The sequence below is a fragment of the Diadema setosum genome, chromosome 2 (assembly GCF_964275005.1).
Source record: "Diadema setosum chromosome 2, eeDiaSeto1, whole genome shotgun sequence".
In the NCBI taxonomy this organism is placed as follows: Eukaryota; Metazoa; Echinodermata; class Echinoidea; order Diadematoida; family Diadematidae; genus Diadema; species Diadema setosum.
In genome coordinates this window covers 35,699,886-35,716,574 of record NC_092686.1, presented here as the reverse complement: position 1 = coordinate 35,716,574, position 16,689 = coordinate 35,699,886, and the positions used below count along the sequence as shown (strand labels likewise).

Genomic DNA, 16,689 nt, shown 5'->3' with positions numbered 1-16,689 from the left:
TTCAGGACACACTTTCACTTAGACATTCAAAAAGGATATAGCTATGACATATGATACAGCTTTCACCTCGACTGCTCTGGAACTATGGAACAGTATCCCTTCTCATCTAAAATCTTCACCATACAGTCAAACATTTCAGACACAGTTTGAGGACATATCTATTCTGAAACCCCTTGTACTCATTGAACTTGCACTGTCACTGGCTGGTAGTTTATACTTAGTTTTACTCCAATAATGACCCAGGGATGACATCATAAAGCATTTTGTACAATGTATCCAGTGAAAAAGGTGTCAAATTAATATTAACAATTCCTACTTATTATATTCATCAAAATTTCAGTTCTTAAAAGAAATATTTTATTCCATATTTTCAAGCTAAATAACATACCGGTACTACAGTTTTCCTGGGTATCAAGATGTTTGTACCTCAGGATATTGTGTACTGTAAAACACAATATTTTTGCGGCATGAAATTTTCGCGAGTTGCCTCTAACATTCAATGCATATAGTGGAGACAAGAACTTTCACGTGCATTTTTAATTCGTGAAACTTGGCTCTCGCGAAATTGGCAAAATCAAAATGCATGCAAACATTCCTCATTTTACAGTATCAGGACACTGCGGTGATGTGTGAATTTTGTAGCCAATTTCCTTCCTGGCACTACAACCGCTCAATGTTTTTTTTTTTCCCTTGACAGGCTATCAATGACAAACATATCCCATGGATAATGGCATGTGTAGCTTGTGACCGACAGTGCCCTAATATGCACAAAGAGTTTGTTCAACTTTATAAAGCACCAGATGAGGGGATAAATCTATCACTTTCAAAAGAATCAGCATCTAAATCCTCTCTGAAATCTCTGTCAATCCAATGTACACAATGTGCAAACAACACATATGCTTACAAATCATACCATAATCATTATGTATGTATCATAATCATTATTCAGTCCAACAATCTTCTCTCCATATTCAAAGTACATGTATACAATAGCAGGTTTAGAGATATTTACCAATGTTGTACATCATCTATCATTTGCCCAATTATGAAAAACAAACTCCTGACAATGCAAAAAAGGGACATACTCATGACAAATGATAAATATCAGGGGTCGCACTTAACTTTTTTTTGAACTAGCCAGGCGGACTACTTAGAATCAATTTTGACACTGAAGCAATATTTTGGCTAGCCAGACGGACTAGTAACTTCAGAATTTTACGATTTTTAGCTAGTCCGACGTGATTTCGGGTGGCCAATTGCCAGCCGACCATTGCCAATTTCAAACCCTGAAATATGCAGTATTGCAAGGAAGTAACAAAGAAACTGAAGAGAATGGTAAAAACCACAAAAGAAATAAGGGGGCAAAGAATTCACAGAAGTGACATTCTACACTAATGTCCTGACGTGCGCTGGTCCACGTATATTGCTTTTACGTGGCATCAATATCGAAAGCTTGTTATCTCTTTCGATCGAATGACTCAGTAATCTTAATATGTCGATCATTTCCGGAAAAGATGGAGGATGTCGCAATGATGCGCACAATCTTTGTACATGTAGTTATGATTGTTATCATTATCTTATCACGTGATCTGTCTCCACTCAGATTGCCTATTGATATTGTCAGAATCTGTCTTTATTTCTTCGTTCCTATATAATCATTTTGCGAAAGAGATGGGGGATGTCGCAATGATGCGCACAATCATTATACATGCCATTACGATTATTATCATTATCTTATCCTGATCTCTCTCCACTCGGATTACATATTGATATTGTCTTTATTTCTTTATTTTTATATCTATTTTTATTTCTTTTCCGATATATTTTTGTGCAGAGAATATCTCAAGTATCTCTTAGTTGGAAACTTCTGTCACTTGACCTCTTGACGACATGGTTACAATTTTAGTCCGCTCACTGATGCGTGACGTATGTATGATGTCACTTTGTAAAATCACATTATTGTCTCTTTATATCTCCATTATAAAACATGATTTTATAATGAAAGCAGTTAAATACATTTTTTAATACCGTTGTCGATATGCAAATTTACAAGACAAATCTGTTCTTTGATGAACATTACAAAAATTATATGGTCAATCATCCCCAATCATGGATTGAATAGATCACCTAATTTGTCAGTCTCGACAAATTTCCATGTATCATTACTATTATGATTATTATTACTACACCACTATACCATTACTATACCACGTACTACATGTACTTAATACTGTATACAGCAAATATTTTGCAAAGTTAAATTTTCGTGAATTTTGTGAGTCAAGTGCCATTCACGAATTTAAACACGCAAAATTATCAACTCTGATCTCAATATCAACATGCATGCATAAATTTCTGTCATTATTACTGTACTTCGTAATCGCGAATTTAACCACTCGCGAAATTAGACTCGCCAACTATATGGCGTATACAGTACTTGCCCACTGATAATAGAAAAGCATCAGTGTAAAGGAAATATGACGCTCACATGAATAAAAGAGAAGGAAAACAAACAGGAAGACCAAAGCAAAAGGATGAAAAACGTGGGCTAGGAATCACAGAGGTGATGTTCATCACTCTCGTCTTGAAGCATTCAGTACCACAAATTAGTTCACTGGCCTTGAGGTAGGCATTGTCTGGCAACAGCGTATCATTGGCGGATCGGGGGGGGGGGGGGGCGCACCAGGTGTGTGCCCCCTTAAAATAAAATGAAAAGAAAAAAAATGGAAGGGGTCGTGTGTGCCCCCCTTTAAATTCTTATTGTAGTGGCATCAGAAAATTGCACTGAATTGTCAGCTGATTAAACCCGGAAGTGGCACCAGAAATATTTTTTCGCCCCCCCCCCTTCACAGAATTCCTGGATCCGCCCCTGCATACATCTATGTGCCATTGCTCACATTGAGAAACTTTGTACTGTAAAATCTGAAACATTCGCAGCATGAAAGTTTTGCCAATTGGAGCTGACAGCCTTTCTCGTGGCATTCAATGTTTTGAGTAGACAAGAATTTTTGCATGCATCTTATTTTATTGGCTCCTGGAGAAATTCATGAAAGTTTAATGTATGCAAAATTTTTATGCATATAGGAATGTAAATGATGAAACTGAAACGCATCTGCACCAACCAATCATTAACAAACTTGCTGCAGTGTCAACTGTATTTCTAACATTGATGGCACTCATCACACCCTCTGATACTATTTGTATAAAAAAAAAATAATAATAATAAAAATAATAAAAAAACAACAACCAAACAACCAAATAAACTAAAAAACCCATAAGACAAAACCAAAACAAAACAAGTATGTGGGTTGTAATTTGGAAAGTGCATTGTCATCACAGGAATCAACCCCGGCATATATCATCTGAATCATGATACAGAACCACACTGTGTCATTGATTCGATTACCACACTGTGACTATTCAGAGTTGATCTCATTCTTCATCCTTGACTTAATTTGAACATTTCATTATAAACTTTTTATATTTCATTTCTGCCATTTTCCTTTCTCTCCCCCCCCCCCCATGTAATAGACATGCATACAAGCAGTTGTCTTATACAGAGTAACCCTGGAATAACAGTATTCCTTGGGTTTGTGTCAACACTAGTTCATGTGTGCTCTTATCAACATCCTCAGGAAGTTACACTGTGACACTTTTTTACACCTCCGATTCCACATTTTGACAAATAAAGTAAAAAAAAAAATACATATTACTTTCTGTGTCTAGCAAACAATCTTCCCACCGAGCAGTCAAAAATCCTAAAGCATGGGTATTACAGGTCTGCTAACTTTGTTGAGAAACACTAGCATTAAAAACTATTACATTTTTTTTTTAAAAACTAGATTTTAGCATTTTGTCACTATACCTATTTTTGACAGTCTTGTGTAACACATAATGCTACATTATGCTGATACACAGTACATCATAAAAATGCTCACTGTCCTTGACTAAGTTATTCCTTACAGATTGTGATCATGATTTATAGAATATTCTTCACTTGCCATGTACATCTCTTTATGTCTTCTATGACATTCACTGTAAGTGTTCCAACATTATTTGGCAATGCATATGATAATCATTCTGCTTATTCGTGTGACATCAAATGTAAAATGATCCCCTCTTCTTGTCAGCAAACTGCCTTCTTTACTATTTACCTGTTAAATCATATAGTCCTACAACTGTATGTCATGAAACAGTTGCAAATGGAGCGTATACGATTAAAAAGAGAGAGAGAGAGAATGAGAGAAAATGCAAGCACTTCCTGGTATACAAACGACATCAAATCGATTAAAGACGCAACAGTTAGGACTAATCTTTGCTGTTCATCATTCTGGTAAACACATATTTTCATGTAAAGGCCACAGCTGTGGGGAATGATAAGATTTCTGTGTTAAAAAAAAAAAAGAGAGAAAAAAGGAATTTTCACATGAGATAAAGACCTTGGGGACTGGGCAGTGTTTCAAGTTAATTACATAAATACAACTCTTGCCAGAGCCAAATTTGTTTTCTCTTATAATTGTTGATATCTTATTGCTTGTTCATGATGCAGTTACATGAATGTGGTGTACACTGTTTGCACCAACTGGTATTGACGCACGTTCTGGTTGTACGTTGCCATTCACAAGACAAATTTTGTCCATGAAGTGCACGCGTTTTCCACGAGTCATGTTGACTGAAAATTTAATGGCAACACAACATGGCACTGTACTATACACACACACAAAGGAGTTCACACAAATCATTTCATTTTATACATTAAAATCTGTGTGCATGTGCATGTGTGTGTATCACGTTGTATTTTAATTCGTCGAGGAGGGACTGATTTTGCTATAACATGCATTTCCCATAGACACCTGCCTGAGTATTCTTGGGACTCGTCTTCAACGGGTTAATCATGGATCATTACCCCTTCTCTTGACAATGCCCACTGCAGACAGTGGGCCACAAAAAATGGCCTGTACTAAAAATCTGCCCGCAGTCACTGTAGTCGACTAAACTTCATTGTTTTTCAATTAAAATAAAAGAATTAGGCAACAGATACAGTCTGAGAAAAATGCTGAATACACTCAAGTTGTAACGCTATGGCTTTATCCACAAATATCACTCCTTTGCATGATAGCACAAGAACGTATGTACCTTGGTACATCAAATGCTGCCTAAGCCTTGTAGCAGGACTGACTGGTCATATACAAACATAGCATGTGGAAATGACCCCCTCCCCCCAAGTGAAACAAAGAAGAATGCAATGGATTGTTATGTGCAGTAAACTTGGTGTGACACAAGTTTGTGTTATGAGACTTATTGGCAGACTTTGCTCCTCAAATGTTAAAGTCAGCTAACTACTGTAATGCTGAATATTTTGCTATGGTTTTATTTTCACAAATTTTAGGAGTAATAATAATAGAATAAAATAGTGAATTCAGTAGCCCACTGAAATATCATCCACCAGGTGAATACTATGCAGAGTGATGTATACATACATGCAACACGGGTAGGCAGCAGCTACAAGTGTGCACGCACATTGCATGCATATACAATGTACATGTACATGTGTATGTGCACATATAATGCTTGAACTAACTATGAAATTGTCTTACAACTCCCATTTCACAAATACTTAGCATCTAAACCATCTGGTGAAGCAATATTTGTATTATGACTCATGTAATGACATTCTCGTGTATTCCGCAAGAAAAACACAAAACGAAACAGGATTTCTCTTTAGACTTATTCAATATTTGCCTCTGCAACTCAACCAGTGTTTTTTTTTTTTTTATATGAAAGTGAGGTAAAAATTCATATCTTTTTTTTGCTTTGGATAAAGTGATTGTCACCTCAAGTGAACTTGACTAATGCAGAGTTTACTTTACTTCCTTAGTTGTTTATCACTCACACTTTTTGTTCACTTTAGCACATAATATGTTGTCTGTATGATTTCACTCAGTGGACTCATCCATGAGAGAAAACCTCCCGGACTTTGCCAAGTCAGATTCTCTCGCTCTCTTTAATTAGTTCACTTTCACTCTCTTTCAGAATCAGTTCTGTCATAAAAGCTGAAAACTGTGCTGTGATGCATGATGCATCAGTTTGAGTGTTTACAGTTTCGACATAAAATGTGTTACGATCACAGACCGAAAGACTTTCACAAGCTATAAAGGCACCGTAGACAAACGGAACACAGTCAATGCTTGCCTCGTTTGGCTTGGCTTCAACAACTATGGTGAATTACAATCGTCATCAAATCTTTCTTGGACATCACTGCACCTATATCCTTTGTACATTACTGCACCTATATCCTTTTCCTATATATTGTAGGAAAATTCCAGCTCAAAATTTGGCCATACAACATTTTATTGATTGTCACATTTGTCATGCAATAAAGTACACTTCCATACATACAACTCACAGTGCTCTTCAGTGATTTTAGTCTTGCCCAAGTGCATATTGAAAGTAGATCATACAGAGTGGGGGAGGAAAAGATATTCTGTATCACCTCTTTGAGACCCACTCAAAGTGGTTGCAGCGAGCCTCGGGATTGTTCTTGTGACCCTCTGGGCGTCGACAGACAAAGAATTGCTTGTTGACGTTTGGCCCCGCCTTCTTGACTGTCCTTAGCACGCAGGGTTCCTTGTGTCCCTTGCACAGGGGGGCTGCTGGGGGCCCCTTGAGGAGGTTTCGCCACTGGGAGGAGAGCTGCGAGCGAGCCTTCACCTTTGCATCGGATGCCTCTCCTGTTGCGTTCTTGTCGGATCCGGCCTCCGACTTGGGTTGGCTTGTCAAATTGCATGTCGAGCCAGGCTCCTCCCTTGTGTCACTGCTGGAGCGCATTGGATATGTAGACTCTGGAGTTTTGATTGAATCTTGTGAAACAGCTGCATAACTGTCAATGCCACAGCTGACAGCTGAAGTGTGGCACACATCAGGCCCTACTGTGGTAGATGTAGTCACTACATTTCCTACAGAGGGAGTCCTCTGCTTGAAAAAGCTAGCTATATTGCCAGATTTGACACCCTTCTTATCTGTCTTGATTTTCTTGCTTGGCTTTCCGTTCAGTGGCCCCGCACCACGCTTTGCACTATGCATGAAACTTCCACCTTTTTGCTGGTCTGCACTGGCAAGGAGCTTCTCATGAAGTTCAAATTTCTTGGATGGCGAAACCTTCTGGAAAAAGCTAGACAGCTTCTGCTGCTTCCCGGAAAACTCGGGCATGAGCTTGGCGCACAGGGGATGAAGCTGCTTGGCCGGGGAGCAGCGTCCTGCCAGGGTAGCCTTTACTGGGCAGTGGTCAGATCCCTCAAACTCTGGCATGATGTCGCAGTCTGTGAATTCCTCCACACAGAGCTTCTCGTTGGCAATGATGTAGTCGATCCTTGTCCCGTAGTTTGTCTGTCTGGCGCTGGTGACGGTAGACCAGCAGGTAAAGGCATCCTTCCTCTTTGGATGAAAGAAGCGGAAGCTGTCCACAAAGAGTTTACTCTCCTCCGATCTCACGGCATCCCCTTCTAATAAACTGTCATCACCTCCAACAAAACTTGTTTCTCCCTCATCTTTCTCTGCATCACCCTTACTCCTGGAGCACTCGCCATTTGGATGCTCTGCTTCTCCTTCATCTTCCTCACCAGAGGGTGATGTAGAGCCGTTTTCCTGAGAGGACTCTGGTGTTTCTTCCTCTGCGATGGCCATGGGAGAATGGACATCTTTGAGAAAGCCATCTAGCCACCTCCTGCTTGGGTGAGACTCAAAGTGGCCCTGTTTGTTTGTTTGTTTGTTTTTTTTAAGAGAAAGAGAAAAAAAATACCAAACAAAATAAAGCATAAAGGATACAATGTTACATCCAACTTTGGAGGGATAATGTTTATTGAACATTTTACACTAGCTGTGTGTCATGATTACACTGCAGGGTATGTTAGGGTGGGGTTGATGATGTTGGCTCTCATAGAAAATTAAAAACAGAGAAAACTTAAAAAAAAAACAACAACACTCATTGAACAAGGGGACAATGTATTTTTACTAGCCCATTGCTAAACAAATACTATACCTTATACAGAAGTGAGAAATATCCAATTACGTTTGCATATACCAGTATCACAAAATTTGACTTGCATACACCAATGCACCAAATGATTGTTATCAATTCCAAAGGAATTATTGTAATTCCCAAATAGGATAACCTAACAAAGCATGCAGGGGAAAACAAAGAAATATTAACCATATAAAAACAACAAAGAATCTCAGTTTTGCGAAAAAGCCCATTAGTTCTTCCTGTATTCTAAGCACTTAGTACTGTATTTAGAATTACGAGATATTTGAGATAATTTGTAAAATGTATTTTTTATTACACACTCAGTCATAGTCAAGCAAATTTTGCTGATGATTATAATAAGTGTCAACTATCCTGAATATCGAATAAATCTGACACTGGACGATTAGCTCACTGGCACTAGCTGAAAACTCAGTGGGCAAATCAAGGGTAAAAAGAAAGAGATGTAATGGACAGAGCAGTTCAAAAAAAGGATGATTCAGGCAGTTAAAGGCATAATGTACCATTTGCAGGCAAGACAAAAACCCAGCATTAGTGCTTTAGAATATTAAGTTCTAGAATGTGAGTTAGGGATGGAAACAACCACTGTAAAAATTTGAATCGGTAAAATCGACATTAAGTATTGTTAAATATACAAAATGTGAACAATAGTTCAAAAATGTTTCCAGACTAAACCGTCTACAGCTATGGTTTACTGAGAAAAATACAGATATCCCCCTTATATTTTAGGCTTTATCGCAAAAATTCTATATGATAGGATGTTTTGTGGTACAACAGACGTACACACATATGCATCAAATGTCATATCTTGAAAATCTTTAAAATCACTGTTCCCAAAGGTACACAGGACTTTTAACCCCATGTGATGGGATAGATTATGATAAAGTAATATCATTTATCATAATTCTTAGCTAATATTTCATAGTAATCATAGCAATAATAGAATTATATACAATCAAATATGTGCTGAATGAAGTAATGGACAGATATATCCTCACACATACATGTACCCATAGATACACTCAGTCCTAAAGAAATAGAGAATAATCTGAAACATTTATTTCTCCATGAGAATAATCAATAAAACCAGTACAACATGAAGCAAAACCTACCTTACTCTCATCTGGATTACAGTGGTCTATGCGTCTGTGAGAAGCATTTACATCACCAACAATGATCACTGACCTACAATGTAAATTGAGAACATGAAAGCAAAATAAAACCACAAATGGATCATCTACAGCAAGTTTTCATGACATTTGTAACAAATTAAATTTTTAGCTAGAAAAGTTGTCATACATTGGATTGTGCTGGTTTCATGAAGTCATATTTCAGTTTAAAATCCTACAGCAAACTGGACAATGATAATACAAGAAATGGACGGCCACATAGTGAGAATTGTTTGTCGGTACAAGTGTACCCATTATCAAGAACAAGAATACAACACAATTTCATTGTTACAAGAATATTTTTATGCAACACATTTTTCAACATTACTGATGTGGTACAACTCAATTGATATAGCAAGCTAATTTCAGAAGCTTGCAACGAGAGTGAACACAAAGGGAGAGAACATGTGACTTCTTCATACACACTAAAAGTTTCACAACCAGACACAAATTTTGTATACGCTGTATCCCATGCACAAAAACATGTGGTGCATGTCGCATCTCATGCATGCAAATTTACTTTTACTTGCCAAGATACTTTGTGTTTGACACAAAAATGCCAAAAGGAGAGCCTACTTCTCTCTCATCTGCAAATGGGGCTTAATGTGTCATGACCATCTGTAGTCCTACTTGTGTGTATTCAGGTATGGAAGCAACCTCTGAGCATCTGATCCAATGGGATTTTGTTGCAGCAAGAAAATGTGTATGGTCCTAATAATCTTGTTAAAATGGGGTTTGCCTGTATCAGCACAATTCTAGACTCTGAAATTTTGTTCTGCACACTGTAGAGTAAAGATTTGCAAACAGAAACTCACTTCCCAGCTTTGCACAAAGCCTCTGCCCTAAGCTGTAGGGCCCGATAGAATCCAAGCTTGTAGCTCACTCTCTCCTGGTTCTCGTGGTCAGCACGAGGGCAGTAGACATTGATGATGACGAGATCCCACACTTTGTCTGCTTGGTCCCTGTGAGTCAGATATAGATCAAGATCATGTGCACTGCTGAACCTCTAGAGGGAGCTCTTCCCAATGATTTTAAATCATACTGTGTGAAGTAGTGCACCAATGAACTCATATTCAAGCTATCTTTGGAAATGAATTCTCTTCACAGTCTTTCATCTAATCCTTTTTTTTTAACACTATGAAAATCATTATAAACACTTTCTCTAATTCATTTTAAATACTTTAGAGTTAGATTTTACTTATTTTTCTCAAAGATGAATTGAAATCATCTCACTACTGATGAAGGCATAATGAAGGCACATTAACACCAATGTATACATAATAACACATTTTGTTGTGCTTTTTTGCATTCTATGCAAATAATGTTGGCCATGCGTGTTACATGCATTCACCTTCTCTTTATTTGAGCAAGGAGAAAAGTTTTCACTGCCAAAGCAGATAGCCATAATCATCCCCTCCTGAAAGTGCAAATATACCAACAATATACCAACGATGGGTACAACATATATAAAAAGGTAGAAGGGGGATATAGAGAAAGGGAAGGAAGAGAACAATTTATTCACATCCTACAATGACTTACACATAACGATGCTCCGTTATGATAGTTCGACCCTCCGCATCAAGGGCTTTGAGCTCTTCCTCCGTGAATGATGATTGGTCGCCGTAGTGACCGACAACATCATGTGTCAGTTGTTTGGACTTGGAAGACAGAAGTCCGGTGATGCCTTCTTCTGCCAGAACTGGAGTGTAGTCATTACGACAGTATGTGACCACCCCTAGGTACAGTGATATAAAATAGACAATTTACTGACTCATCATCTGATATCAAAGTTAGATGCTCACATATGCTGCACTAAGAATTTAGAACTCGTGGTTTGGAAAGCTGCAACAGGTTTGATTATGTGGTTCTTTGGGGAACAAATTTGCTCAATTATATTACAATATGATATCAATGACAGCAAATATGAAATGGTTGCCAACAGATTACAAGGTGAAGATTGAGGTGGGGGAAGGTGCTAATGGAAGAGATGGAAGAGGATCAAGAGATTAAAAAAAAAATAGAAATAAAACAAACCAAACATAACAAAAGTAAGATGACCTACAAAGAGGGAAAAGAAAAAACAACAACAACATGATGATAAGATACCAAAAGAGATAGACACTAGAAGAAACCACCAAGGTCTTACCTGAATATCCACTTCTTTTCTTGGAAAAGCTAAAGTAGGCATTGTAGTTCTCAACATTCACTATGTCATCATCTAGTTGATCGCCTGTGATAAAATGAAACAAAGGAATCACAGCCACTTATATAGTTCTGATATTTCTAGACTGTATATCTTGATATTCGTGACTCGGAACTATTCCATCTTGGAGATGAGTAAAAGATGGTAATGGTGAGAAAACTGTTCATACAAAATACAAGCAGGGACTACTTGTATATACACCCATATATCTTCACAAATGAGTACATATGTACTTATGGACACTCACTGAGAGAGCAGGCCTCTCTTGGAAGCACACAAAATGTACAATTGTAAAGGCCTCAAGAAAATAGAACCCCCTAAATTTTTTGGAAGTTTCTAGATACATGCATTTGTATAAATAGGGAAATTTACCCTCACAAGTTTATTTCACCCACCCCTGAAATCAGAGTGGAGTTTACCCAGTCTCTTCAATTTCTAAGAAAAATGCCTTCATCACAATGGATGTGGTTTTGAGCTCCACACTTTCACAATCACTCAGACTAGAAAATAATCCTCAGACTAGAAAATGATGATCTTCCGATATATACATGTTTTGTGCCCTGACACTGCTACTGCTCTTATGGACTTCACAGAGACTGAATGATTAAACTCAGCAATATGAATTACATTTTACAAATTCAACTACATCCTTTTTTAAAATATGAATAACATATTGATCTTGTCCTGTTTATTTTTTTTTTAAGGTTGATGATTTACCTGTACAAACGTAATCCCTTTTACATAAACATCAATATCATACTCGTATGTAAATACCATACCATAAGACAGAATACTGTCTCTTTACTGATGAAATGATTGCTGATGATTATTGAAAGAGTTGAGCTACTGTATGGAGTGTATTCCTTCCTATGAAGATTGGACTTGTGGAGGAAATGCATTTATCTGGAAAGTTAGGATGATACACATCCATGGATGAAATTTAAGGAGCACTTTACAGCCAATACAGTGATGAACTTGTCAAAGAGCCTCCAAGACAATGTTGTGTTTACTTGTGTTTACTCCTGCAATCTTTAAAGCTCTGATTTACAGAGCACTCTACAAATTCTTGGAATTATCCACATTTGGACTCTTTTGTTAACATTTAAATGTAATTCACATTTACTTCAATAGTGTATAGCTGTCTATATGACTGTGATTCCTTCATGAACAAGGGAGAAGAGTTCAAGATGCAAATATATTAAAACAAAACCCTGATGTGATAACCAAAACCGAGACATATCAAAAAAGAAAAAAAGAAGGAAAAAAAAGAAAAGAAAGTTCAATTAGAAATACAGTCAGTTAGCTCGAGTTGCAGGGTTATCAAATTGTTCCTACTGAATGAGATTCATCATTCTCAGCATGGAGTGGCTATTCATGTGAGAAACCAAAGCACAAATACCTGTTAAAGTATGAAATCAGAGTGGGTACAGATGGAGATCAAGCACAAGATTCTCATCATTGGAAGTATCTACAGATCCCCTTCAAGTAGCTGGGAGAATAACTAGGAACTTTTAGATCGCCTACATCATCATCATGGGAGATTTTAACTACAAGGACATTGACTGGAGCACAAACAGGACCACTGGTGGGAGTGAAGACTCTTCCAGTTTTCTTGACTGTGTAGAGGATCTTGACTTGTCTCAGCACGTGCAGTCACCAACTAGATACCGGAGATGGTGCACCCCCAGCTTACTTGATGTGGTTTTCACAAATGAAGAAGAGTTGTTAGCTCATTTATGCTTTGATGCACCTACTGTAAAAAGTGACCATATTTCTCTGTATTTAGAGCTGCTGATTGGGTCAAATGAGGAAGAAGGAGAATCACTCAGTAGAAGTTACTACCATGCAGATTATGACAACACAACAACAACAAAAAAATCACTGAATAGGATTAACTGGAAGGAGACACTTGGTGATCAATCTTTCAGGAGAGGAGACCTGGAATTTCTTTGCACAAAAGAACGGGTTTATGCACTCAGACCTACAATATAGGCAGTGGGAAAACAACCTGAATGGCTAAATCATTGTTGTAAGAAAGCAACGGAGCTGAAACACAACTCTAGAAATAAGTATCAGAAGAGCAGATCTGTTACTGATTGGAACACTTGTGTTCAACACAGGAGAAAGTGGGACTTTCAAGACAAATTAGCTGATGAAGTAAAAGTAAGAACTTTTGGAGATGAAGAGTCAAACCAAAGCTAGATGTGGTATTCCAGAACTGTTGAAAACAAATGGATCATGGGCCAAAGATGATCAGGAGAAAACTGACACACTTAACTCCTTCTTTGGTAGTGTTTCCACTGAAGACGATATGGCATTAATCCATGATATGCCCAGGAGAACTGCTGCAATGCTCGACAATGTGGAATTAATTTACCATAACGTTAATGCTCTGCTTTCCAACCTGGACATCAAACAAATCCTCAGCACCAAATGAAATACATTCTACAGTCTTGAAAGAGCTGCATGGCAAGCTGGCTGAACCTCTCCAATTTTATCTTAGAACTCTAAATTGATGAGGGAAGGAAAAGTTCCAGATATTTGGAAAAAGGCTCATGTTGTTCCACTTCTTAAGAAAGGAAAGAGAAGCGACCCATCAAGCTACAGGCATGTTAGTCTAACATCAATAGTGTGCACTTTAAAGGTCACGGAAAGAATTGTGAGAATAGTCCTGTTGGAACATTTAGAAGAAAACCTACTCACTGATAATCAATATGGATTTCATTCTGCAAGCTCATGTGGGAAGCAACTCCTTAAGGTTCTGGAAAAGTAGATTTCAGAGATAGATAATGGTCATGGTATTGACTGTGTCTACTTGGACTATAAGAAAACATTTGACACTGTTTATCATAAATGCCTGCTTTGCAAGTTATAAGCCTGTGGCATTCTAGGAACGTCCTTTTTTGGATAAAGCAGCCTACTTGACTGGAAGGTGACAGAGAGTCAATTGTAAATTGCAAGCTGTCATCACCAAAATCAGCATCCAGTGGGATCCCCCAGGGCTGTGTGTTAGGACCAGTGCTCTTTCTCTGCTTTATTAACAATCTGCCAGAAGAAGTGACATCTGAAATTAAATTGTTTGTTGACAATGCCAAAGTATACCATGCTGTCGATAGTCAAAGTGAAGCAGAATGCTTGTAATACAAAACAACATTCATGCTGTCTCAGACTGGGCTGAAAAATTATGAAAATTGCAGGTCAGCATCACAAAATGCAAGGTTGTTCACTACGGGAGACAGAACCAACAGTATGACCACAACATATCATCAACTGCAGATCAAAGACAAAGTAAGAATACCTGTAGTTGAACAAGAGAAAGATCTCACTTGTACAATAACCTTTGATTCTGCACTTTAATACACAGTTTGTACGTCCTCTGACCATGTAGCTGAGATTATCACAAGATTATCCTTTTCCAGCTTGAATGAAAGAGGATGGCTCAAGCTCTACAAGTCTATCATCAGACCCACACAGGCACAGACACTAGAATATTGTAATGCAGACTGGTGTAAATAAAAAAAGATGAGGACTTGTTAGAGAAAGTGCAGCAAAGAGCCACAAGACAACTTCCACATCTTCACCACCTGGAGTATCCAGAAAGATTGAAAGCTGTGACAAAGAGCAGAGATTCTCTGAATCTACAACCTCATTGAGTCATGAATGGGATTGAATTATCTTGATGTGGTACATTTTTTTTTTTTAATTGGTAGAGGGATCCAGAACCAGAGTCCACAGCATGAAAGTTTAGAAGATCAAGATCCAGATAATTATATGTCACATCACAAGTCCTTCCCTGTTTATGGTTGCAACAATTGAAAGTCCTTGTCAGACACAGCAATCGTGCAATCAGAGAATCAAGTGTACATCAGTTCAAAACTATTGTAAAGGTGCATATTTTCGCAACAAATTTTTTTTGCGCTCAGCCCAGTAAGAAGAGTTTCGCGTGTTTTTAATTCCACGGAATCAAGACAGTAAGTATGGGAACATATGGCCGGCAAAAATTTTTGCGTGCTTTTATTTTCGTGCTTTTTGCTTGTTGCACGAAATGCAAGAAAATTTCCACTTTTATAGTATGATGGGAGGTTGTGTTTCCGGACACTTAAGTTCGCGCGTGAAAACTTACATATTTTACATAAAATATGCACCCTTCTTTACATGTACCTCAAAGACAAAGGTTTGGTTTTATTCCTGGGTGCGTCAATTTTCATTACAGACGCACTTACAATACGTGTCCGGTCCCACAACCTGTCCGGTCCCACAACGCTTGGTCATATCATATATCCTGGAACAACCATCCCCTATACTATAACGAGGCTAAAGTACAGCCCATATCAGAGGAATGATCTTAAAACCTGAGGAGGAAAATAAGCAATACTAGTGCTTTTACATCTCTACATCCAAGTTAACAAGAACAGGCAAGTAAGCTCCAAGATCTTGATGAGCTGGAAGTGCAATTATATTTAGGTTGTCAGAGCAGGGGCGGATCCAGGAATTCCGTAAAGGGGAGGCGCCTTTACAAAATTAAGGGGGGGGGGTGCAAGCGCCCCCATTTTTTCTTTTTATTTCTTTTGTTTTGACAATAGAGGGGGCGCACGGCCTGTGTGCCCCCCTCTGGATCCGCCCCTGCAGAGCTCTACAATTTCTATAACACTAGGCCTAATGGTCAATAAACGTGAGCCTCACAACACTGCATTTATTCACCACCATTGTACTAGTAACACTGATTTTAATTAACAGTGCAGTGACAGTGACATAGACAGTCCTGCTCCTACATACACTTATTAAGTTATTATGCTTGGAGAGGGTTTGGATTTCTTTGAAAGAGCAGGGTTAAGTTTATCAACTAAACTGTCTGTCTTGTTGCATCACTACACTGTGATCACTCACGTGTAAGTTTAGTCTCCTGCAAGCAAATCACTTCAGCGTCCAAGGAATCAAACAGCTGTCTGAGTGGTATCTTGCATGCTCTTATTCCGTTGATATTCCATGTTAGCACTTTCATGTTGAAATATAACTGTTGAGATTTTACAGTTCAGCATAACCGAAAGATAAAGCAGCTAGATTGGAAGGGGCCTGCCTGATTGATGCACTACTGAGCTGCGCAACTAGCTTCGATCACACGGGACGCTACGGCGCGGCGGCGTCTGGTCAGGCCGTAGCCGAAGACTGCTACTTGGTAGCCGGCGCTACGCTGCCAGTGGGAAAATCCCTATCTCGTGCGTGGTAGAAGGAAGACGCAGGCACTAAGCACTGAAATACAATGGAATCTGCGAGAG

General features: G+C 38.4%; 1 protein-coding gene across 1 annotated transcript; it reads right to left on the bottom strand.

The window, feature by feature from the left end:
* Nucleotides 1-6,438: 6,438 nt before the first annotated feature.
* On the bottom strand, nucleotides 6,439-16,415 carry LOC140242221 (DNA-(apurinic or apyrimidinic site) endonuclease 2-like). Its single transcript, XM_072321968.1, has 8 exons — nucleotides 16,301-16,415; nucleotides 13,181-13,189; nucleotides 11,357-11,440; nucleotides 10,750-10,945; nucleotides 10,026-10,172; nucleotides 9,154-9,226; nucleotides 7,655-7,749; nucleotides 6,439-7,570 (listed from the first exon to the last, which is right to left on the bottom strand). The coding sequence occupies exons 1-8, from the start codon at nucleotides 16,413-16,415 to the stop codon at nucleotides 6,490-6,492; spliced, it is 1,800 nt and encodes a 599-aa protein (XP_072178069.1). The 3' UTR covers nucleotides 6,439-6,489.
* Between the last annotated feature and the right edge of the window lie 274 nt (nucleotides 16,416-16,689).

Coding starts and splice junctions, on each gene's coding strand:
- LOC140242221 (XM_072321968.1), bottom strand. CDS start 16,415: ATGAAAGTGCTAACATGGAATATCAACGGAATAAGAGCATGCAAGATA. Junction 10,946..11,356: donor GAAAAGAAGTGGATATTCAG/GTAAGACCTTGG, acceptor CACTGTACCTAG/GGGTGGTCACATACTGTCGT. Junction 7,750..9,153: donor GTAATCCAGATGAGAGTAAG/GTAGGTTTTGCT, acceptor ACAAACAAACAG/GGCCACTTTGAGTCTCACCC.